The 24,684-nt window shown below is 35.3% G+C and overlaps 1 protein-coding gene across 1 annotated transcript in view; it reads left to right on the plus strand.

The window, feature by feature from the left end:
* SLCO1B3 (solute carrier organic anion transporter family, member 1B3) overlaps window positions 1-24,684 on the plus strand; it is a 60,179-nt gene that overhangs the window by 13,001 nt on the left and 22,494 nt on the right. Inside the window, exons 3-10 of the mRNA XM_006866975.1 lie at window positions 764-882; window positions 2,103-2,249; window positions 2,398-2,496; window positions 9,844-10,078; window positions 13,714-13,907; window positions 15,368-15,563; window positions 18,035-18,206; window positions 21,591-21,775. Coding sequence (XP_006867037.1) covers window positions 764-882; window positions 2,103-2,249; window positions 2,398-2,496; window positions 9,844-10,078; window positions 13,714-13,907; window positions 15,368-15,563; window positions 18,035-18,206; window positions 21,591-21,775 — 1,347 coding nt within the window. The remainder of the gene's footprint in view (window positions 1-763; window positions 883-2,102; window positions 2,250-2,397; window positions 2,497-9,843; window positions 10,079-13,713; window positions 13,908-15,367; window positions 15,564-18,034; window positions 18,207-21,590; window positions 21,776-24,684) is intronic.

The raw sequence follows: 24,684 nt of genomic DNA on the forward strand, positions 1-24,684 counted from the left end.
AGCCCGATTTGTAACGACTACGCTACTAGAGCTCCTTAATAATAAATGTTGATGTATTGATATATTTAAATGTTGACTTGAAAAATACTGTCCTAAAATTTATTGTTGTTGTTCTCGTTAAGTGCCTTGGATTCAGTTCTGACTCATAGCTACCCTGTATAGGGTTCTGAGGAGCAGCTTGTGAGTTTGAAACCGCTGACCTTGCAGTTCAGACTGACCTTGAGGTCGAGTACTTATCCTATGGTATTACACCAAGATGTCATCAGTTATTATCAGGAAGTTTAGAGTGTAATCAAAGGAATAGATAGACATGTTGCTGTTGTTAGGTGCTATTGAATCAGTTCCCACTTAGAGGGACCCTGTATAGGGTTTCCAGGGATTGTCTGGTGAGTTTGAACTGCCGACTTTGTGGATCAAACTGACTTCGCGGTCCAGGGCTTTATCCTACAGCACAATACCAGGACTCCATAGATAGACGCAGCTAGTAGTTAAAAAAATATTTCTGAAACCAAGATATTCCATATTTTAACCGGAATATAAGCACGTTGTAGATGAAGGCAACTTGATAACCATTTTACCTGGGGAATATCAAATGGTCTTTCTTAGTGAACTCTCCCATCACTTTCACCCGTCTCTTCTCTAAAACACACATTGGAAAAATAATGAAGAGTACAACTAAAGAGAAAAACTCCTATGTGTTTCTGGAATAAGTGAAAATATTTAGTAGATAATAAAAATTTTAAATCCAATAATGTTCTTGCAGTTATAGGTTTTCTAAAGAAATCACTAATCCATCACTGAACTCAACATCAAGCTTGTCAACCTGTTTAATTAATCAACCTTTATTACTCGATAGAACATCACCTGATATAGTGGGAAATGGTAAGAATTAATAGTGACACAAATAATCATTCTAAAATTTACCAATTTAATTGTACCTGTAATAAAAAAACAATTGTACTATCAATAAAATTGATTTTAAAAAGAAAATACACAAAATAGTTGCATCTTATCTATAGTCAAAATCAGTCTTTATATTTTATGTGTAAAGAGCTTTTAGAAAGAAGTAAGAAAAGGTGAAAGCAGGAAAATTGGCAAAAAATATATGCATTTAAAATAAAGAAGAGGGAAGTATTATGCATATACATAAACAAATATAGCTTTGTTCTTCATTAAAATGCAAATTGTAACACCAATTAAAAATTTCAGAAATTATATTATAAATTATAATTTCAGTGCATACATTATTTAAAGATTTTTTTAACTTTTGAGTTTACAAAAAATTAAAAATTACTGAGGTGAAGAAAAAAGTTGCATTAACATATTGTTGTTAATATTGTTGTTAAGTACTAGCAAGTCATTTCTGACTCATAGCATCCCTGTATAGGGTTTCCAAGGAGCTGCTAGGAGTTTGTACCACTAACCTTGCGGTTCAAACTGACCTTGCAGTCCAATGCGTTAGCTCACAGGAGTATGTAAATGTGTAGCTCTTTTAGGAAGCTAATTGTCATTAAATATTAGAAAACAAAAATATACATACATATTCAATGAAAAATTATATTTCTATGTATTTGTCTTCAGAAAAGAATTAGGAATGTGCACAAGGGTTTATTAATTATTATGGAAATGACTTCACTACTTAACAGAATTAAAAATAGAAATATTTCACAAATAAAAATAGAGGATTGTTTAAATAAATTACGAAAACTTTATTTAATATAGTATTATGCAATCATCAAAATTGTAAAAATTTTAATAACATAGGAAATTGTCATATGATATCAAGTTTCAATGCAAGTTGCAATATGAGCTGGATATTGAAGAATCCACAAAGGACATTATGCATATTTTTATGCAAACTAAAATCATAAAAGGCATATAGCAAACATTAGAAATGTTTGTGGGATTACAAATGATTTTTTTCTCCTTTTCTTTGTGCCTTTCTGTTGTGTATTCAAACTTTGTAAAGCAAATGTGAAGTATTTTTACAGTTAAAAAAAGTGGGGAAGAAACTCTTAAACGAAACTGGGAGTTGAGTTTTTACTAGGAAGGTTAAAAGCTAAAATCAATGTTTAAAATAAGATACATTTTTTTCTTCACAGACTGTGTAAAGGAATCTGGATCATACATGTGGATATATGTTTTAATGGGTAATCTACTTCGTGGAATTGGGGAAACCCCAATAGGACCTTTGGGGGTTTCTTACATTGATGATTTTGCTAAAGACGGGCATTCTTCTTTCTATGTAGGTAATGTACAGAAAATATTAGATTGTGTGCTTACTATCCCCATGTATATCTGTGAGATAATTATATGTAACTAAATTCAATTTTTGATTATTAACGAATAAGAACCATGTTTCCTCGACATATGATAAAATTGCACACATATTTTCAGGTTCTTTGAATGCAATAGCCATGATTGGTCCTGCCATTGGCTTTTTCTTGGGCTCTCAGTTTGCTAAACTGTATGTGGACATTGGATACGTAGATCTAAGTAAGTACAGCCAGAACATGGTAATGTGCTAGTGCATTTCAATTCCAAAACACTATTTTCCCAAATAACCAGTTTTATTCTCTCCATAGTTCTTTGCATACTGTTTTCTGAAATTTACAGATATATAGGAAATAAAGTTATTAATAATCTGAATTTTTAAAAAAAGTCAACTTCTATCTGTCTATATCATGCATTCATAACTAATTATAAAATGAGGAAATTGATACTGTGATACTTAAGCCCGGTACGACCTCTGACTGCTGCCAGAGTAGTTTGTGATTACCGGGTTGCTCTGGGCTTCCCTGGTTCACAAATTATTCTACCTTCCTTCATTTTAAAAAACAAAATAAAATCAGACAATTTAAACAATCATGTTTTGGAATTTTGGATCTGAAAAAACCAACTGAAAATGTTCTTCTCCCAGAATTGACCTGGTTTGTGTGGTATAGAAGTTACATAGTTCTTTGCTAAAATTTTCTTGTGGCTGCCTGGTTGACTCATGTAGCAATTGCCACTGTTGACTTTGTTTTTCATCACATTCTCTATTCCTGACATATAGCTTGGCATATGACAATAGTTACCAAGTGTTTGTTGAATGAAGTATGAAGAAATTAATATGTTAATGATAATTATGATCTTCCTCTTCACTCTTGGAGAATATTTTCCTTCTTATGTCATAAAGGAAATAGAGACCATATTATGGAAACTGCCTCAAATTCAGGTCCTCCTTCCTTTACATAAGCCTATGTTCATTTCTTATTTTCCCATCTCAGAGGAAAAGTTTTTTGTCTTTAGCCAATGTTCATAGCTCCACTTGGGGTCCAGAGTCTCTCTTCCTGTTTCCTCAGATAGCTACTTCCAACAATTCTTTGCCTGCTCCACACTTGTATCTTTAGCCTCTCCATCACTACCCTTTATACTCCTTAGTAAACATATACAAATCTCTCTCAATTTTTACAAATATAGATTTTTAGTCCTAAAAACTATTTTGTAGCCAATTTTGTTTTTCTTTATAGCCAAGCACCTTAAAAATAATCTAAATTAGAAATCTTCACCTACTCACTTCCTTTCTATATGCTGGCTTCTTCCACTAATGAAGCTAAGTCAATTTCTATCTAATTTACTTCTTGGCAGCATTTAACAATAACAACTAGATACTTTTTTTTTCATAATTGATCTTAATTCAGAGTGCTAGTACATGTTTATTTTCTCTTTTACAGATGTTGTTGTTATGTGCCAACAAGTCAGTTGCTACTCATAGCAATCATGTATAGAGTTTCCAAATAACAGCTGGTGAGTTTGAACCTCTGACCTTAAGGTTCAAGCCAATTTTATGGCCTAGAGTTTAAAGTGTTTATCATACAGCGCCACAGCAGGACTGCTATTGAGACCTCAAACCTCCCTGTATTTACTATCTTACCAAATGTCTTTGTCTTACTTCAACTATTGCTTAAATTACTGCATAACCTCTTACTTATATTCCATTTTTAGTCTCACTTATTTTCATTTTTCCACCACACTGTTTCTATAATAATAATAATATTAAAATCTGAAGAATGTCATCTCCTGTTTCAATGGCTAAACTTTGCACTTATATTTTTAAGTCAAACTCCATAGAATGCCATCTTGCTGTTTTTGTTGTTTAGTACTGTCGAGTGGGTTCCTCCTCATAGCGATCCTTTATAGGGTTTCCAAGGAGCAACTGGTGTGTTTGAACTGCTGACCTTGTGGTTAGCCCTCTGATGTTTATCCTACAGGGCCACACAAAGTCCATGGTGGCTGGTGGTGATTTTGAGCCGTGGAGTTGGTTCTGACACATAGCAACCCTGTAAAGGGTTTCCAAGACTATAAATCTTTACAGGAGCGCAAAGCCTCATCCTTTTGCTGCAAAGCAACTGGTAGATTCTCCCTGCTGACTTTGTGGTTAGTAGTCCCTCACCACTGGACCAAGAAACAACATTCTTACCAACAGAGAAAAGATTGAAGTTGTTGAGGACTTCATTTTCTTGAATCAACTGTCAACACTCATGGAAGCAGAAGTCAAGAAATCAAAAGACATCTTGCATTAGGCAAATCTGCTGCACAAGCCCTTTTTAAAGTGTTGAAGAGCAAAGATCTCAGCTTGAGGACTAAGGTACACCTGGCACAAGCCATGGTATTTTTAATAACCTCATATGTGTACAAAAGCTGGACAGTAAATAAGGAAGACCGTAGAAGAATTGATGCTTTTGAGTTATGGTGTTGGAGGAGAATATTAAAAGTGCCATGGGCTGCCAAAAGAACCAACAGATCTGTGTTGGAAGAAGTGCAGCCAGACTGCTCCTTGGAGGCCAAGATGGCCAAACTTTGTCTCTCATACGTTGGACATATTGTCAGGAGGGAGCAGTAGCTGGAGAAGGATATCATGTTTGGTAAGGTGGAGGGTCAGAGAAAAAGAGGAAGACCCCCAGTGAGATGGCCAGTGAGATGGATTGGCCAAGTGGCAGCATCAATGGACTCAAGTGTGGCAACAATAGTGAGGCTGGCCCAGGATCGAGCAGTGTTTTGTTCTGCTGTGCATAAGATCGCTATGAGTCAGTACCAACTTGATGGCACCTAACAACAACTCTTCTATAAAATATTTCCCAAGAATTTCCTGAATGGAATACTAGCCTAAAGTTTGGCAGATAAAACCCATCCAGAGACACACTGTAAGACAGGCCTCACAGTATGCTTCCGAAAGGTCACAGCCTTGAAAACTCTTTAGAACAGTTCTGTTCTTCACACATGATTTCATCATGAGTCACAATCAACTCAAAGGCAATTAACAAAAACATAATATGAAAATAGTACATGAATAATTATAGGTCTCTCAGTGTGCCCTTTTCTGAATTTACACTTGGAAACCATCCCTCCCTTTTCTATCTGCAGTGCTCTAAAAGTCTCTTCCGAAATGTGACTCTTCTTCATAGAAATCTTACTTCCCTTTGTTGGTGTGTTGTTGTTAGATGCCAATGAGTTGGTACCAACTCATAGTCTCCCTATGCACAACAGAATGAAACACTGCTCAGTCCCATGCCAAGCTCACAATCGTTGCCATGCCTAAGGTCATTACTCTGCCACTGCGCCAATCCAGTCCTTTGGCGGTCTTCTTTTTCTCCAACCCTCCACTTTACCAAACATGATATCCTTCTCCAGGGACCCTCCTGATAATACATCTGAAGGATGGCCATCGTGGCTTCCAAGGAGCATTCTGGAACACAGATCTGTTTGTTCTTTTGGGGGTCCATGGTGCTTTCAATATTCTCCTCTAACACTATCATTTGAATGCATCAATTCTTCAAAAGTCTCCCTTTCACATGCATATGAAGTTATTGAAAATTCAATGACTTGGATCTGGCGCCCTTAGGTCCTCAAACAGATGTTTTTGCTCTTCAACACTTTAAAGAGGTCTTGGGCAGCAAATTTGCCTAGTGCAATATGTCTTTTGATTTCTTGACACATGCTTCCATGAGTGCTGATGATTGATCTGAGTAAAATGAAGTCAGTGACAATGTCAATCTTTTCTCCATTTATATGGATGCTGTTTATTGGTCCAGTGGTGAGAATTTTTGTTTTCTTTACATTGAGATGCAATTCTTATTGAAGATTGTAGTTTTTTATCTTAAGCAGTATTTTAAGTCCTCTTTGTTTCAACAAACAAATTGTATCATCTGCATATCATAGGTTCTTAAGGACTATTCCTCCATTCCTAAGGCCAGGTTTGCCTTCATATAATCCAGTTTCTTGAATTATTTGTTCAGCATACAGATTGAATAATTATGGTGAAAGAATACAACCCTGGCACACACCTTTCCTATATTTAAAACATTCAGTATTCCCTTATTTTGTTCAAACAACTACCTCTTGGTCTATGTAGAGGTTCCTCATGAGCACAATTAAGTGTTCCAGAATAGTCATTCTTCACAATGTTGTCCATACCTTGTCATGATCCACACAATTAAAAGCCTTTGCATAGTCAATAAAGCACAAGCAAACAGCTTTCTGTTATTCTCTGCTTTCAGCCAAGGTCCATCTGACATTAGCAATGATGTGCCTCATTCCACATGTTCTTCTGAATCCAGCTTGGACTTCTGGAAGTTCTCTGTCATTGTACAATTAGAGCCATTTTTGTATTATCTTTAGCAAAATTTTACCTATATGCAATATTAATAATATTGTCTGATGATTTCTGCATGCCATTGGGCCACCTCTCTTTGGGATGGGCACAAATATGGATCTCTTCCAGTCAGCCAGCCAGGTAGCTGTCTTTCAAATTTCTTGGCATAGATGAGTGAGTGTCTCCAGTACTGCATCAGTTTGTTGGAAGATTTCAATTTGTATTCCATCAATTTCTAGTGCCTTTTTCTTTGCCAATGCCTTCAACGAACTTTGGACTTCTTCCTTCAGTGTCATTAGTTCTTGATCATATACTACCTCTTGAAATGGTTGAACACTGACCTTTTCCTTTTGGTGACTCTGTATATTCCCTCCACCTTCTTTTTATGCTTTCTGCATTATACAATAATTTTCCCAGGGAATCCTTGAATATTTCAAGAAAAGGCTTCATTTTTTTTTTTTTTTTTTTTAAGTTCCCTCAGCTTGAGTAATGCTGAGTGTGTTCTTAACAGGTCTTTGCACATTTTGTTATAATAGTTGACTTTGTCTTCTCAAACTGAGTTTTGGAATTTTCTATTCAGTTCTTTTACTTCCTCATTTCTTCCATTTGTTTTACCATCTGTCTGCTGGAGTGCAAGTTTCAGAGTCTCTTCTGACATCCATTTTGGTGTTTTCTTTCTTTCTTGTCTTCTTAACGACCTTTTTCTTTCTGTATGATGTTCTTGATGTCATCTCACAACTCTACCGATCTTCTGTCTTTTGTATCTAATGCATCAAATCTCTTCTTCAGGTCATCTCTAAATTCAAGTTAGATATGTTTAAGGTCATATTTTGGCTCTTATGGACTTGGTTTCATTTTCTTCAGCTTCAACCTGAACTTGCATATGAGCATTTTATGGTCTGTTCCACAGTTTGCCCCTTTTTGATGATGAGTGTGACACCATTCTTCTTCAATTCATGGCATAGTAAACCATGTAATTGTCAGATTCAAAATGGCCTATACCATCCATTTTAGGTCACTAATGCCTAGGATATCAATTCAATTGCACTTTCAAATATTTCCAAGTTTACTAGATTCATACTTCACATATTCAATGTTCCAATTATTAATGGATGTTAACAGCTGTTTCTCTTCATTTTGAGTTGTGCCCCATCAGCAAGTGGAGGTCCTGGGCAAATAATTGAATGATGTAGAAAACATTAAAAGAAGATGGAGGGAATACATAGAGTCACTGTACCAAAAAGAAAGTCCAGTGCTTACCCTAAAGTACCACACCAGGCCTCCATTTATTTTTAACTCTAAGAATACAGAAATAAATGCTGAAATTATTTAAGATGATAGGTTTGTAACCTCTCTACTATACTCAGAAATCATTAGAGTACTTTAGAATTTATGGTGATTCTATTTTTAACCACTTTTCTTGTTCAGTGACGAGTATCGTGTGAACATGCTATAAAGTACACTTTACCAAACTCCAATGCTTAGAGGAGCCAAAGAGGTAACACAAATGAATAAAGCATCTCAAGTACAAGAGTAGAGTGTGGGCTAGGAAGAACTGATGGTGATGAACTACCTTTCTCATCTCCCCACTAAAAATGTGTGTGCTGCTCAGCCCCCGCCTACTCCATTCATGCAGAAATTGAGACCCAGCATTGACAAGAACTTCTGATTCATATGGAATTAACCATTCTTTAAGACAGTGTGTGAGTTATGGGAAATTTTTTTGCAGGGCGTATCTAGATAGGTTACTGTCTCTAGTATCCAAGTGGAGGCCAATGATGTAACATAATAAATGGCATCAAACTGACATCCCGATTGATGACAAGTAAATAACTTATCCTGTAGATTGAATCACTGATTTAAGCAATCATTTCCTGGACTCTATATGCATTGTTGATTATGGAACAATGTATATTAAATTAAGATAATTTAAATAACTTTTAAACCCAGATCTGTGCAGACTTGAACACCAATTATGTAAATAAATTAAAACTTTATTTTTAGATACTTTTAAATCAAGTTAATATTTTCTCATGTTAATGATTTTTTTTCTTTTCAAGCAAAGAGTAATGGTACCCTTTAAAATGCTTCAGGCTTCTATGGTGTATGTATTCATGTACATGCAAATGCTTTCTTACTTAAAGTGTTTATTCAATCTTTATAAAAAATTTAATTTTCACTTGTTAAGATATAGAATTAGCACATCATTCTTATCAACGCATTAAAAGGAAATTATAGTTGAAATGGTTAAATTATACCTGGATCCCTTGTTTGAAGTTTTATTGTGCTAAAGTGGAGTCCTGGTATGGCACTGTGGGATAAAGCACAGGACCACAAGGTCATTTTGAACCACAAGGTTGGCAGTTCAAACTCAGTCACTCTTTGGGAATCTTTTATAGGGTCTCTGGGTTGAACTGAATCAATGACACACAACAACAAAGTATATGTAACATGAAAATTTCCATTTTCATAACTTTAAGTGCATGGCTCAATAACATTGATTACATTCACAATTTTGTATAACTATCACCACCATCAGTTTCTAAATTTTTATCACCCCAAATAGAAAATCTCCCTATCAATAAATAACTCCCCCTTCTCTCTTTTTCCAACTCTTTGAATGAATAAACAAAATATAGTTTATACATACAATGGAATAATATTCAGTATAAAAATTAATCAAATTCTAAAATATACAACATGAATGAACTGTGAAAGTATGCTGAGTGAATACACCATTCATCAAAGTATAAATATTGTATGATTCCAGTTGTATGAAATATCTCGAATAGATTAGCGATTACTTGGGTCACTTTGAAACTCAATTTTTATTGATTGTATTTTTCTACCAATATCACTGCCATCAATATAAAGATACAGGTTTCTGAAAAAATCTGCTCCACTATCAGCTCAAGAATTTTTTGCAAACTGCTATGAATTTTAATGCTAGTGTTTTCTGAATCTCAAGTTTGCTAAGGTTTAGGCAATGAGAAGAATATCAGAACTGATATCTGGACAACAACAATTTTAAGATATAATCCTGATTGCAGAGATGGCTGAACAAAAGACATTAATGTCTTAGAATTAATGTAATATTAACTTCTTTCTTTATCTATGGAGGAAAGCAATGACTCTGATTTTTGCTAAAAATATTATTGCATATCAAAGTAATTTTTGAATGACTGTTTCTTTGTAATTCCTTATTATAGGCAGTGTTCACATAACTCCAAAGGATTCTCGTTGGGTTGGTGCTTGGTGGCTTGGTTTCCTAGTGGCTGGACTATTCGCCATTGTTTCTTCCATACCATTCTTTTTTCTTCCTAAAAATCTGAATGAACCTCAAATAGAAAGGAAAGTTTCAATATCTTCTCAAGCTTCCAAAACAAATAAAGAAATGAAGTTAAGATCAAAATCAACCAACTATGAGCAAACTGTGACTGGCAAGTATTTAAAATTTTATTCACTTTAGAATTATTAATCCAGTAAAATGGAGGAACAAGTATTCCAAAATGATAAATCATACCCAAATTATTTTGTGTTATCGTTCTTCTGGGCTAAATTTAGCTAAATTGTTTTTCTAACACTCTTACTGAAATTAATAAATATTTCTTGATCACATACAAGTGATCTGAAGCCAAAGGATCAGGCATATGGTCTTTACCAGGGAGAAATCAAACAAAAACTTAAAACATGTGCTATTTATATATCAATGAATCTATTTTCATTTGAAAATTAGATAGCATAAACCATGGAGGTAAAGAGACTGCAATCTTCCATTATTCCTTCATGAATTCACTCTACTAGTGTTACCAGCCCTCATGTGGTACTGTAGGAGAAAGCACTGGACTGCTAGGTAGGTTTTATACTACTAGGTTAGTAGTACAAATTCACCAGCCACTCCTTGGAAAACCTACACAGAGTTGGAACTGACTCTATGGCACTTAACAACAACAGCAGTGTTATCAGACACCATGCTCTGCCCTGAAGATATAACAATGTCTCTGTTTTACAAAATTTTACATCTAGTGGATGATATTGTTGTTGTTAAGTGCCATCAAGTCAATTCTGACCCCTATCTACTCTATATAGGGTTCCTGAGGAGCAGCTGGTGACTTGAACCACCGACCTTGAAGTTCAAATGGCTTTGCAGTCTGGCGCATTAATCCACAGCACCACATCAGGATGAATGATACTTAGAAATAAATAGGCAGTTGCAATATAGTGTTTTAAGCACTGCGGTAAAGTAAATAAAAGGAAATGTGAGTAGCTATACTTTGTGCAATAACCTCATATGCATGTGAAAGCTGGACAGTGTTTAAGGAAGACTGCTTTTGAGTTATGGTGTTGGCGGAGAATATTGAAAGTGCTATGGGCTGCCAAAAGAACAAGCAGATCTGTGTTGGATGAAGTGCAGCCAGAGTGCTCCTTGGAGGCCAGGATGGCCAAACTTCATCTCTCATACTTCAGACATATTGTCAGGAGGGACCAGTTGCTCGAGAAGGATATCATGTTTGGTAAGGTGTAGGGTCAGAGAAAAAGAGGAAGACCCCAGCAAGATGGATTGTCAAAGTGGCAGCATCAATGGGTTCAAGTGTGGCTACAATTGTGAGGTTGGCCCAGGACTGGGCAGTGTTTTGTTCTGTTATGCTCGATGGCACCTAACAACAACAACAATATACTTCGAGCAAAGGAACATTGGTAGTGTAGTGGTTATGAGTCGGGCTGCTAACCTCAAGGTCAGCAGTTTGAAATTACCAGTCGTTTCTGTGGTAGCAAGATCAAGTTTTCAGCTACCGTAAAGATTTATAGCCTCAGAAGCCTTATATAGGGTCACTATAATCAGAGCCGACTCCACAGCACATAACCACCATCACCATAGGTTGGGCAACTTAACTATTCTCAAGTGTAGAAATAGCTCAGGGGAAAGGAAAACAATTCGCTGTAGGTAATTGTGGTTGTTAAGTGCTGTCAGGTCAACCGGAACTCATAACAACCCTGTATAGGGTTTCCAAGAAGTGGCTAGAATTCTAAGTACTGGCTGTGATTCAAACCATCCTTTCTCTCCAGTGCGTATCCTACACTGTCACGCATGTAATTAGAGTAAGATTATTTTCTTGGAGATTGTATAGAAAAACATATTGCTGAACTTGATGCCCAAAAATGAAGTGGAAATAATTATGATATTTAAGTCTACTGGAGTCAGTTATATGAAGAAGAATCCTCCACCATATTTAATGTATTCATTTTCAAATATGGAGAAGTACTAAGAAATAATAATCTGGAGAATGATCCAGCAGCAGCCAAAGATAGTTGAAACAATGAGGTATTTTCCTCTTCTCTATTAGGAAATGATTTTTTTTAAAAAAAAGCTCTCTTTTATTCTTTTAATTTTGTTGTTACATGCCATCAAGTTGGTTCCGACTCACAACAATGCTGAATAGGGTTTCGGAGGAGCAGCTGGTAAATTTGCGCTGCCAACTTTGTGGTTCACACTCCAGTGTTGATCCTACAGTGCCACACCAAGAAATTATTTCTTGGTTACCATTTGATGTAAGATTTAGTTCTAACTATACTTCATTTGTCTCAGATCAACCATCAAAATTCATGGAGGCAGCACCACGAAATCAAACAACGTATTGCATTAGGCAAATCTGCTGCACAAGACCTTTCTAATGTGTTGAAGAGTAAAGATGTCAGCAGTTTGAGGACTAGGTGTGCCTGACTCAAGCCATGATATTTTCAATACCCTCATATGCATGCGAAAGTTAGACAGTGAATAGGACTTGATACATTTGAGTTATGGTTTTGGAGGAGAATATTGAAAGTATCATGGACTACAAAAAGAACAAATAGATCTGTTTTGCATGAAGTACAATCAGAGCGCTCGTTGGAGGCCAGGATGGCAAGACTTCATCTCTCATACTTCGGTCATATTGTCAGGAGGGACCAGTCACTGGAGCAGAATATCATGTTTGGTAAGGGAGAGCATCAGAGAAAAAGAGGAAGACCCCCAATGAGATGGATTGGCAAAATGGCAACATCAATGGGCTCAAGTGTAGCAACGATTGTGAGGTTGACCCAGGACCGGGCAATGTTTCGTTCTGTTGAGTCGGTACCAACTCGATGACACCTAACAACAACAATATCTCATAGAAACCTTTGGAGATCTACAGAGTGAGAAAGCTCACAGACCCATATCACCTATCTCTCAATAACCATATCTGACTATATCTTGCTGGAATCTGACTTATTAATTTTTTTAAAAGGTAATTCTTCTACTTTTACCTCCCATTACACTTGACTGACTTGGTCAATCCAGAACCAAATCACCAAAGTATAGAAGTTATGAATTTGCTACTCAGTTGTTTATGGGAATAGGTTGTAATAATGTCACCTGAAACTTTAGAATGATCTTCTATCGCTCTTCCTTACATTTTAAAGCATATTTATTTATACTGCTTACTGAGGCATACTTTATAGTAGAAAATCTACCTAAGTCCTGATACTAAATTGATATGTAGAATTTTTGAACTGGTAGTATTCTTGTTTCTGAGAGCTTTAGATTATAATATCTTAAAGTAAACTTCTATTTGAAAATTACAGTATAAGTATTGATAAGGAAGAGACATTGCATCTCTTACTCATTTGCATTTCTCCAACACTTACCATATTGCCTATTACTCCACAGATAATGAAAGATTTGTTAAATGAATGAATAATGTATTAATTATATAGTACAGTGCCAAAAAGAACCAAATATTAAGTGGAAAAAGAAAGTTGAAGAATAGTAATAAGAAGGGTTTCAAAAAGGTGAAAAAAATTCCATGATTTTTTTCATTTTATTTTCCAGGAAATTTTTAGAGTTCTCTTATATATGATGATATATTATGATAAGCTTGCCTAAGTAAATACCAATGTACATATGCTAAAAATTGAAGAAATAAGTACTGTTTAAATTTTTACTAGTAGGATTACAGGATACTTACATTTTTTATGTTATAGATTTATATAATATTAAATTTTGCATAATTTACATGGTATCTGTAAAATTAAGGTTCTAATATATACCTCTGATGGAGTATATTTTGTACTGTTATTTTTTTTACAGGCTTTTTAAAGTCACTGAAAAGCATCCTTACCACTCCCCTGTACATTATATTTGTGGGTATTACATTGTTTAGCTTCAGTAGCTTTATTGGTGGTATTACTTACATCTTCAAATTCATAGAACAACAGTTTGGCCAGTCAACAGCTGATGCAAACTTTTGGATAGGTAAGACATCTTGTTTACCTATTTGCTTGATAAGAGGTATACTACCAACTACTTTTGTTACAAGTTGCCAAACAAGCTCATATTTTTGTGAAGGCAGTTTTGTATTTTAATAAACACAATTTCCACTTATGTTCTTACAGACTTAAACTTGTCAATCTTATGATATCACTGTTCCATATTTAAAGCTGCATCTCATAATTATGTGACAGATAAGCTCCTGAAGGAAATGGTGTGTGTGAATAGAACATTTAGATATGGTTTCTGTATAATTAGAGTTTATAATTTCGTGCTGGAATCCTAAAACAAATTATTTTAATATCATCAGTATATTTGAAATCAAGACTCAGTTACTTATGAAAACTAAGGCATTAGTATTTCCAGAAGGAGAGCTTATTTGAACACATCACTGATATCTGAATAATGCAAAACAAACAATACATTTTAGAGAGTTTTGGTTTTTTTTGGCTATGATGTCTGTTTCTTAAGGCATATTGAGACCTATTTACTGAAGTCGTGGGTACCATCAAATCAGTTATGATCCAGAGTGGCCTTATGTGACAGAATAGATCTTCCCCATAGTGGGAAAAGTGTCTTGTTTTTTTTACATATTTACGAAGCCAGATAGTCAACAGACCTTGAGTGAGTTCAAACTACTAACCTTTCAGTATTTATAAAATTAAAACTGTCAATGGTGATGTTTTAATTCCCAATAATATTCTCAACCAGAATATTTTATTAAAAGTCATTATTTTAATAATCCTTGCAGAATAATGCATTAGAAAATCTATAAGAAAGATATACCATTTAAAATATGATCATAAAATCATATATAAGTCTGATTGTCTTCTCAGGGTATATATTGGTTTAGATGAATAAAGAGAGATAGGAATTTAAGTGTTTGATTCTCCAGTACTGTGAAAATTTAGAATGAGGTCAGAATTCTTCATTTTGTGAAGATTTTAGATTACATAATGAAAATCTCATAGGTAGAAAAATGATGTTTGTCTTTGTTGTTTTCCAGAAGAGAGAAAAAGTGCCTCATAGAAAGCATTTTTCAAACACAGATAAATAGTCCCATTCACTGACATTTGGTTTGGAGGGCATGTTGTTATTGTTAAGTTCCGGTGAGTTGGTTCCAATCCATAGCGACCCTGTATATGGTTTCCAAGGAGCAGCTGGTGAGCTTGAACTATCAACCTTGTAGTTCAAATGAGTTTGCAGTCCAGTGCATTAAACCACAGTGCTACACCAGAACTCTAACCCTCAGCATAAGAAGGAAGAAATTAGTTTTATTTTTCTCATATAGTACACAGGTTCCCAACTTCTATTTTGACCAGCCACCCATCTACCTAAGAAGTAATAATAAGGTGTGAACTTGGTATATAATTTTTTTTATGCATAAAGACATATCAGAATACTATATTATGTAATTAGCATTTGTTCTTTTCTTTTATTTCTAGGGCTCCTCAGCATGCCTACTCTTTCATCTGGATTTCTTATAGGAGGATATATCATTAAAAAATTCAAACTTAGCGTGGTTGGAATTGCAAAATTATCCTTTTTTTCCTTTTTGTTGGCTTTCATATTACAAACATTTTATTTTTTACTAATCTGTGAAACCAAATCAGTTGCTGGCCTAACCTTGACTTATGATGGGTTTGTACATATCAATTATTAATTATATAAAAGAACCTTAAAAGCATGAAACCCAAACATTTTTATACCCTCTTCCTTTATTAGTTGAGTCTTAGAGAAATTGTGAATTGTTTGCTGTCACATATGACTCCAAGAAGATCCTACATCGTACTCTTAGTTCCGAGGGCCATCTGTCAGGCACACTAGGCTTTAGCCCCAAATATAAGTATAGTAACTATCTCATCTATTCAGAAGGTATCTAGAGATATATGGGAATTTTTTTCATTCAATTAAATTTATTGTATGCCACCTGAATGGCCAAGATTTGTATGATGTATTAATTCCCTATACTGGAATTTATGTTGGTTTTGTTGTTGTTAAATGCCATCAACTTGGTTCCCACTCATATTGACCCTGTGTAGGGTTTCCAAGGAGTATCTGGTAAGCTCGAACCGCCGACCTTGCCGTTCAAACCAACTTTGCAGTCCAGTGCATTAACCCACACCAGGACTCCATGCTGGAACTCATTGTTCACAGCAAATAAAAGATATAATTTATTTAATATTTATGGCATACACTATAGGATAAGCACTAGACTGCCAACTACAAGGTTGGCAGCTCAAACCCACCAGTCATTCCTTGGAAATCTCTGCAAGTCACTATGAGTTGGAATTGATTTGATATCACTTAACAACAACAACAATTACTGAAATAAATAGATAGATATGAATAGTGACAGAATCTCAGAATGAAGTTTGATGATCCTTGGAAATCCCTGATATGGTATCAGGGGATTCTCAAATTCAGAATAATTGTTATAATAAAGTTGTTTCTGTTAAGTGCTATTGAGTTGGTTCTGACTAATAATAGCAATGCTGTATAGGGTTTCCAAGGAGGGACTAGTCGGTTTGAACTGTCAACCTTGTGGTTAGCAGTCCAATGCTTATTCTACAGTGCCAAACCAATACTACCAAAGTGTTACTTGCCTTTTTCATTGTAATTCTCTCGTAACTGTATGTAATGTTTTCTAGAGACTACTAGAGAATGATGTCATATGGCTAATGATACGTATACTTATGTATTAAGTAGTTCTCAAAATTAATTTGTAATAGAGTACATAACAATGGATAAAACTCAAAGGAAAATAATTAGGACCCTCAATTCATTTATGAACATGAAGGACTTCTGAGGCCAAAAAAGTTTGAGCACTACTAAATTAATTTCCTTTCCCAAAAAACTGTATGAGGTTAACATGGTTGTCTACTACTTACAAATGAAAAACTTGTTTTAGAAAGATTAGTCACATAGATAGAAAGTGGCAGAACTAATATTAACACAGGTGGATCTGACTACAATGTCTGGACTGAGTTCTGAACCATGCTGCCTAGCAAATCCCAGTGGTATATCTTCAAGTGGAAATGACTATTAGATGCAGTTAGTAAACTTACTTATAATAACTGAATTGCTAAATCAACTTCTTTTCCTTTTTCATTTAATTTACTTGCTCATTCAAAGTTGTTACTGTTGTGTGCCATAGAGCCAGTTCCAACTCACAGTGATCCTATATAGGATTTCTGAGGCTGTACACCTTTACAGGATCAGAAAGACTCAGCTTTCTCCCATGGGGCAGCTGGTGGATGTGAACTGCTGAACTTATCAATTCTCAATTATTATCAAGGTTTCTTCCCAAATCAAGAATACTTTTAGAATCAAGAAGCACAAAATTCATAATGCAAATAATCCCCGTTTTATCACTCTAGCCATATTATAAAACTCTATTTTATATGCATATCCATGAAAGCCAATCAGTATAAGACATAATATAGTTTCATTTCAAAATATATGGAGAATTTCTAATTGTTCTCCATTTATACTGTTATTCTTATTTTTCAAAATTGACTTGAAGGGTTCTGTTTTGAATTATTTTCTTAATGAAAGATAGAGATTAAAATACAGATTTTTTAAAATTTAACCTAGTTAAGCGACATTCACAGATTCCAGGGACTTTATAGCAAACTGGGATGAACCTCAGTCTAACTTTGTTGTTTCAATGAAGAGAAACTGAGTCCCAGAAAAATAAAGTAACTTTTCTAACATTTCTCAGTAAAACAGCAAAAACCTCATTTCTAAGCCTTACAAATCCACTTTGGTGTTTCTTTTAAATTCTACTCAAATAGATCATAAGTCATGTCTTGGTAAAGATGGGTGAAAAAGTTTATGAGCATTTAAAACAAACTTTACATTTGGTGTTATCTTTTATTAAGTTTATCTAGCTAATTAAATGTGGAGTCCTGGTGTGGCACTGGAGGATAAACACTGGACTGCTAACCAAAAGGTCTGTTGTTTTAATCTACCAGCTACTCCTTGGAAATCCTATAACGAGCTGATATGAGTCAGAACCAATTCAACAGCACTTAATAACAACAATTAAAGGGGCCTTTCCCTTTTCTTCATTTCCCCTCTTTTGATATGTGTCTGTCATTTGTTTGCAGGAAAACCCCAGTTGCATCTCATAAAAATGTACCACTTTCTTATTGCAACTCAGATTGCAATTGTGATGAGACCCAATGGGAACCACTCTGTGGAGAGAATGGAATAACTTATGTTTCACCTTGTCTAGCAGGATGCAAATCTTCAAGTAGCAAAAAAACAAAAATGCCTAAAGTTAGTATTGATTTTTATTTTCTTACTTCCCCCAAATAAAAATTGCAGATTCAAATGAATAATTATTCATTAAATGTTTCTATAACTAGAATATCCAGTGAAGAGATTAAAGAAAAAGATCTCCAAAGTATCTGTCATTGTGATAGTTGTAGTGTCATGTAAACAGAGCCTCAGGAAAAATTCTGTTTGAGATACAAGTAGATTTTTCTGTTGAGTTCTAATTTAAGATTATCTCACTCCTCCCTCCCTGCCTTGAGATTGTGAAAATATGCCCTTTTGAATTTTTAATGCATTTAGGATTTCTGTGCAGTTACTGCACTCCTGGTGTAGCACTATAGGATAAGCACTGGACTGCAAACCACAAGATTGGTGGTTCAGTGGTTCAAATCCACTTAGGGTTGCTAAGAATCAAACTGACAAGACGGCACTTAACAACTGAACAACAATGACAACAACATGCAGCTACTAATTTAACTAAAGGATGCGATTTCCATTAAATTAGAAGTATTTTGCCTTTCAGTAGTTAGGGAAAAGTCCCAAGCCAACCTTTGTCATCCCAATCCAACTTTCCAGGACAAATTTTGTATATAGATTCTAATTTATTCAGTGGGGTCACTACCTCTTTGAATTTTTAACAAATAATCAAGGCTTCAGTTTCAATTCCTAACTTCTGATTATGATTTCTCCAAGCTAGTATGTCTCCCATCCAGTACAATTTAGTATTCTGTTTACCTAATCCCAACATCATTCATAGATAGGCGATATATTTCTTCACACAAACATTCCTTTCCAGTTACGGTTCTCACAAGCCCGTGGGGAACTTCCAACGGGTGATAATCAGGGATACTGTACTACAATGTAATGTCAACCCACCCAACAGCTCACAAAGTTGGTAAACAATTCCCTGAACATTTTTCTATCAACAATATAAGTAACATAATCAGTTATTATCACTGTTGTTGTTGTTGTTAAGTGCGATCGAGTCGGATCCGACCCATTGCGACCCTGTACAGGGTTTCCGAGGCTGTAAATCTTTACAGGAGCAGAACGCCTCATCTTTCTCCCACGGAGCAGCTGGTAGTTTCGAACTGCTGGCCTTAAGGGTCACAGCCCGATTCGTAACCACTACGCTATTCTCTGTCATATCGTTCTGTGTCTAATTTTTATGCTTTTTCCATTAAACTTGTTGTAAAGTGCAATCAAGTTGGTCTTGATTCACAGTGATCCTGTATAAGGTTTCCGAGGAGTACTTGGTGAATATGAACCTCTGATCTTGAAGTTAATGGTGGTTGGTAGTTATATGCCGTGAAGTCGATGAAGTCGATTCCGACTCATAGCGACACTATACAGGGTTTCCAAGGCTGTAAATCTTTACGGGAGCAGAAAGCCTCATCTTTCTCCCACAGAACAGCTGGTAGTTTCGAACTGCTGACTACGCTACCAGAGCTCCAATTCGTCTAGCGCATAGACTGTAGCTCCACATCAGAAGTCATTTGACCCTAATGTGCCAGTTATATTATTGAAAGACCTTGAAAACTTTGAAACTGAATCAAAACGTCTATAAACCTACCCAAACATGACTGGAAAACTGTACTCAAAAACCTATATCTCACATTTATGTACATATTGTTGTTTTAAATGTCATTGAGTGGGTTCTGATTCATAGCGACCCTGTACAGGGTTTCAGAGAGCAGCTGGTGAGTTTGAACTGCCAACCTTTGGTTACCAGTCCTGTGCTTATCCTATAGCAACACACCATGTCTCCTTTAGGGGCATAGTTTTCAATTAATCCATAATCCCACTTTGAGCACTAATAAATGTCTGGGATAGATGTATGTTAGAATACTTAATAGAGCTTTGTTTACCACGGAGACATCATCTTAATACTGACAATAGCTATACCATTTGGAGGGTATTCGGACATTCTTTTCCCAAATTCTTTGTAATCTGTCATTCCTTGGAAATCCCTGAGATGTCATCAGGGGATTCACAAATTCAGAACTAGTGCTATAATGATGTTGTTGTTTTTTTAAGTACTGTCGAGTCAATTCCGACTCACAGGGACCCTGTATATGTTTCCAAGGAGCAGCCAGTGAGTTTGTACTGCCCATCTTGCGGTTCAAACCAAGCTTGCAATCCAGTGCTTATCTACATCGTCACACCAGAACTCCAAATATTCCTATACTCAACTTTGGTTTTTACTGCTTCTATAAAGTAGTACTGGTGTGGCACCATGGGTTAATGTGCTGGACTACAAAGTCATTTGAACCTCAAGGTCAGCAGTTCAAGCTCACCAGGCACTCCTTAGAAACCCTATACAGGGTCGCTATGGGTCAGAACTGACTCGATGGCACTTAACAACAATAAAGGAGTCCATACATTTATTCTTGAACTCCTGGTGTGGCTCTATAGGGTAAGCATTGAACTAGTAATCAAAAGGTCAGCAGTTCAAACCCACTAACTGCTCCTTGGAAACCCTGTGCATGTTTGATATGCTTTGGACCCAACTCAACACGCTTAAGAACAGCAGCATTTTATTCCTAGTAGAAATGTAAAGCTTGATACAGTCAAACAAATACTAATTTAAATTCTTTCTCAATTTCATCTTCAATCATAATCTTTAGCACTGAGAGGTTCAAAGTAAATTGTCCTTGAACTTTGGTTTAGCCTAGACTCAGAACAGAATTTATTGAAGCCATCTGTAGACATAAACTGCCTTTCTGATTAAATTTCTAAAATCATTCCCCCCCACCCCCCCAAATCCTTCCCCTCTGGTCTCTAACCATTAGTCAGGACAATTTTTTTAATGTTGAACGCCTCTTGTAATAGTGTTATCCATTCTGTAATCTATCATTATACTCTTGGATGTTGAATTTGCTCATACAGCACCCATTTCAAAATGCTGGACCCTGTCCCATTCTACCAGATAGCTTTGGTTTCACATTTTAGCCCCACCCAAATTGTCATTTGTTCTGTATTCTCTGGGCATCTCTCCCTCCACAGGGTCTATTTCTGACACTTAGCAGAGATTGCTTAAAAGATTAAGTAGATGTTTTTGAGGAAATAAGATCGAGGAAAGAAAAACATTAAATAGAACTCATGTTAATAAGAAAATTAAATGCATAGTTTCAAATATGTTTTAATGTCTTTAATTATTTACTAATTTTAAAACTAGAAATTAATTAACTATTAATACTTACATTTCTTTTATCAAGAAAGATATATAGGAAATGATTTTCTCTTTCAGCTATTAAATAAGTGTACTTTTAAAAACTATGGTTATTTTCGTTCAAATGAATAATATTTGTTTAACTATAATTGAATGTATTTATGACTGTCATATTTTGTAAATATATTCTGCAATATTCTTAAAACTATTTTTAGGTGTTTTATAACTGCAGTTGTGTGGACATAACTGGTTTCCAGAACAGAAATAACTCAGCCCATTTGGGTGAATGCCCAAGAAGTGATCACTGTGTAAAAAATTTTTACTTATATTTAGCCTTGACAGCCTTGGTTACTCTTTCCAGTGGACTGGGAAGTACTCCTACTATTATGCTGATTTTTAAGTGAGTATTGTTTTTAAAAGCATATGTATGTTTATATATATATATAATATATATAAGTATATATGTATATTAGACTCTCTATATAACAAATACTGTTATATTTTAATTTTCTCAGAATCAATTATAATAGGATTGTGACACTTAGATGACAAAGTTTATCCAGTTTTGCCTTTGACCTTCCATTAACAAAATCTAGATTTCATTCTTTCTCCTCTTACTAAGAATTTTAAAACACAAGCTGATTGAGATCAAAGGACCTTGGTAGACTTCTGAAGAAACTTAATTTTGATATGTTCTACATCCTAAGGGGAGGGTTTAGAGTAATCTTCTAACTGTTAGTTGAAAGAAAACTTTTGGAACCCACACTATATAATATAAGCTTCATCTATATTAATATCCCAAGGTTTTTAAACCCCTTTCAGAATGGCTCTTGAGATGTTGTTGTTGTTGTGTGCCATCAAGTTGATTCTGACTCACAGAGACCCTATGCACAAAAAAAGGAAACAACTGCCTGGTCCTGTGCCATCCTCACAAAGGTTATGTTGGGACCCATTGTTGCAGCCACCATGTCAATCTATATTGTTGGGAGTATTCTACTTTTTTGTTGACCTTTTCCTTTACCAAGCATGTCGTCCACTTCCAGAGACTGGTTCATCCTGATAACATGTCCAAAGTACATGAAATGAAATCTTAACCATCCTTGTTTCTAAGGGGAATTCTGGTTGCCCTTCTTCCAAGACAGATTTGTTTGTTCTTTGAGCAGTCCAGAGTACTATCAATATTCTTTGCCAACACCATGATTTGAATGCATCAATTCTTCTCCAGACTTCCTCATTCACTGTCCAACTTTCACATGCATTTGAGGCAGTTGTAAACACCATTTCTTAGGTCAGGCACATTTTGTCCTCAAACTGACATCTTTGCTCTTTGATACTTTAAAGGAATTATTTATTGTACATTTGCCTAATGCAATACATTGTTTAATTTCTTGACTGCTGCTTCCATGAGCATTGGTTATGAATTCAAGCAAAATGAAATTTTATTTATCTATTTTTTAAATGAAATTTTTAACAACTTTAATATTTCTCTGTTTATCATGATGATATTTACTGGTCCAGTTGTAAAGATTTTTATTTTATTTACATTGAGGAACAATCTATACTAAAGGATGCAGTCTTCAATTTTCATCAGTAAATAATTTAAGTCCTTTTTGTTTCCAACAAACAAAGTTGTGTCTTCTGGATATCACAGGTTGTTGATGAGTCTGCCTCCAATCCTGATACCACATTCTTTTTCATACAATCCAGCTTCTTGGGTTATTTGCTCAGTTTATAGATTGAACACATATGTTGAAATTATATAACCCTGGTCCACATTTTTCCTGATTTTAAACTATTCACACCATATTCTGTTTGAACAACTGTCTCTTAGTCTGTGTACAGTTTCCTCGTGAGTACAATTTGTTGTTGTTATTGCTAACTACCATCGAATTGGTTCCGACCCATAGTGACCCTGTATAGGGTTTCCAAGAAGTGGTTGGTGAGCTTGAACTACCAATCTTGCAGTTCAGACAGACTTTGAAGTCGGTCTGAACTATGTAAAAACATAGTTACAAATTGTTTTTAGAATTAATTTTAAAAAGAAAATATTAAAAGGAATAAAAATGAAAAGCCCATTTAGACTGAGGTGAGGGCTGCAGGAGAAGGTTCAGTGAGTTCTTCTTGTAAGAAATGAGATTTAATCTGAAGATTCAGAGAATAAAGTAGAATTAGCTAAATTAAGATCTTTTCAGGAAGACGATGTAGGTGACAATGTCTTGAAGCAGGAAAGAGATAGGTATTGGAGAAATGAAAGAGGCCAGTTGACTGGCTAACCTAAAACTGAAAGCATGGAAAAGCTTGCATACCTGTTGTCATCAAATCATTCCTGACTCTATAGAACCATTTAAACTGCTTCATAGGGTTTTCAAAGTGGTAATCTTTGTGAAATTTGTCCTACACAGCAGGTGGTGAGTTTAAACCACTAACCTTCTGGTTGGCAGTCCAGTACTTAACCATGCTGCTACCCGTGTTCCTTAAAACTTGCATAGTTCATAAAAATATGTGTAAGTATAGTGACGAGGCTTAACAGCAAAGGTCTGGGTAGTAGACCACAAGTTTTCATTAACATCCAACAGAATGGCATGGAGAGGTAAAAAGCAATGTGTTACTAGCTTTAGGTAAACAACTGTAGACCTCAGGAATCTTATCTTCAGTTATTTAAATTCTGTTATGACCCAAACTATTCTCATATTATTGGTGTTAATTTATTTCATGGGTGACCCTGTTGATACTTAAAATATTCCTTTCACAGATGTCAATTTGATTCGTATATATTCCATTTGGTGAGTTACACACATTGTTAAAAAAGATATTTGCAATTAATAAGTTGTTGGCCTTTCAAATTTTTATCATGTGTTTTCTGACATTGTTTCTGTCACTAAGGCTGTATTTTCCAATTTCTGGTTCCTCTTCTTTGTTTCTAATTATAGCATTCCAATCACCAGTGATTATGAATCCATCTTGATTACATGTTTGATCTATTTTAGATTGCACAAGTCTTCATCTTTGCCATTCTTGGTTGAGTTAACTGGTCTTCCTTTAGGTTTATGGATACCATCCTCCTACTGACAGTGTTGTACTTCAGGATAGATATTGAAATGTTCTTTTTTACTATGAATGTAATGCTATTCCTCTTTAATTTGTCATTCCAGTTCAAAAATGGCCCAATCAGTCTTCCCACAGCACTCTGTTCTCAAGTGGTTTAATAATTCATTACAATGGCCACACCGAACTCACACACCATGCTCACAGTTTGGGCTTTATTAGGGAAGTTAACAGGTTACAGTTCAGAGCTTGAACCACTGACCT

This window comes from Chrysochloris asiatica, unplaced genomic scaffold (genome assembly GCF_000296735.1).
Source record: "Chrysochloris asiatica unplaced genomic scaffold, ChrAsi1.0 scaffold00098, whole genome shotgun sequence".
In the NCBI taxonomy this organism is placed as follows: domain Eukaryota; kingdom Metazoa; phylum Chordata; class Mammalia; order Afrosoricida; family Chrysochloridae; genus Chrysochloris; species Chrysochloris asiatica.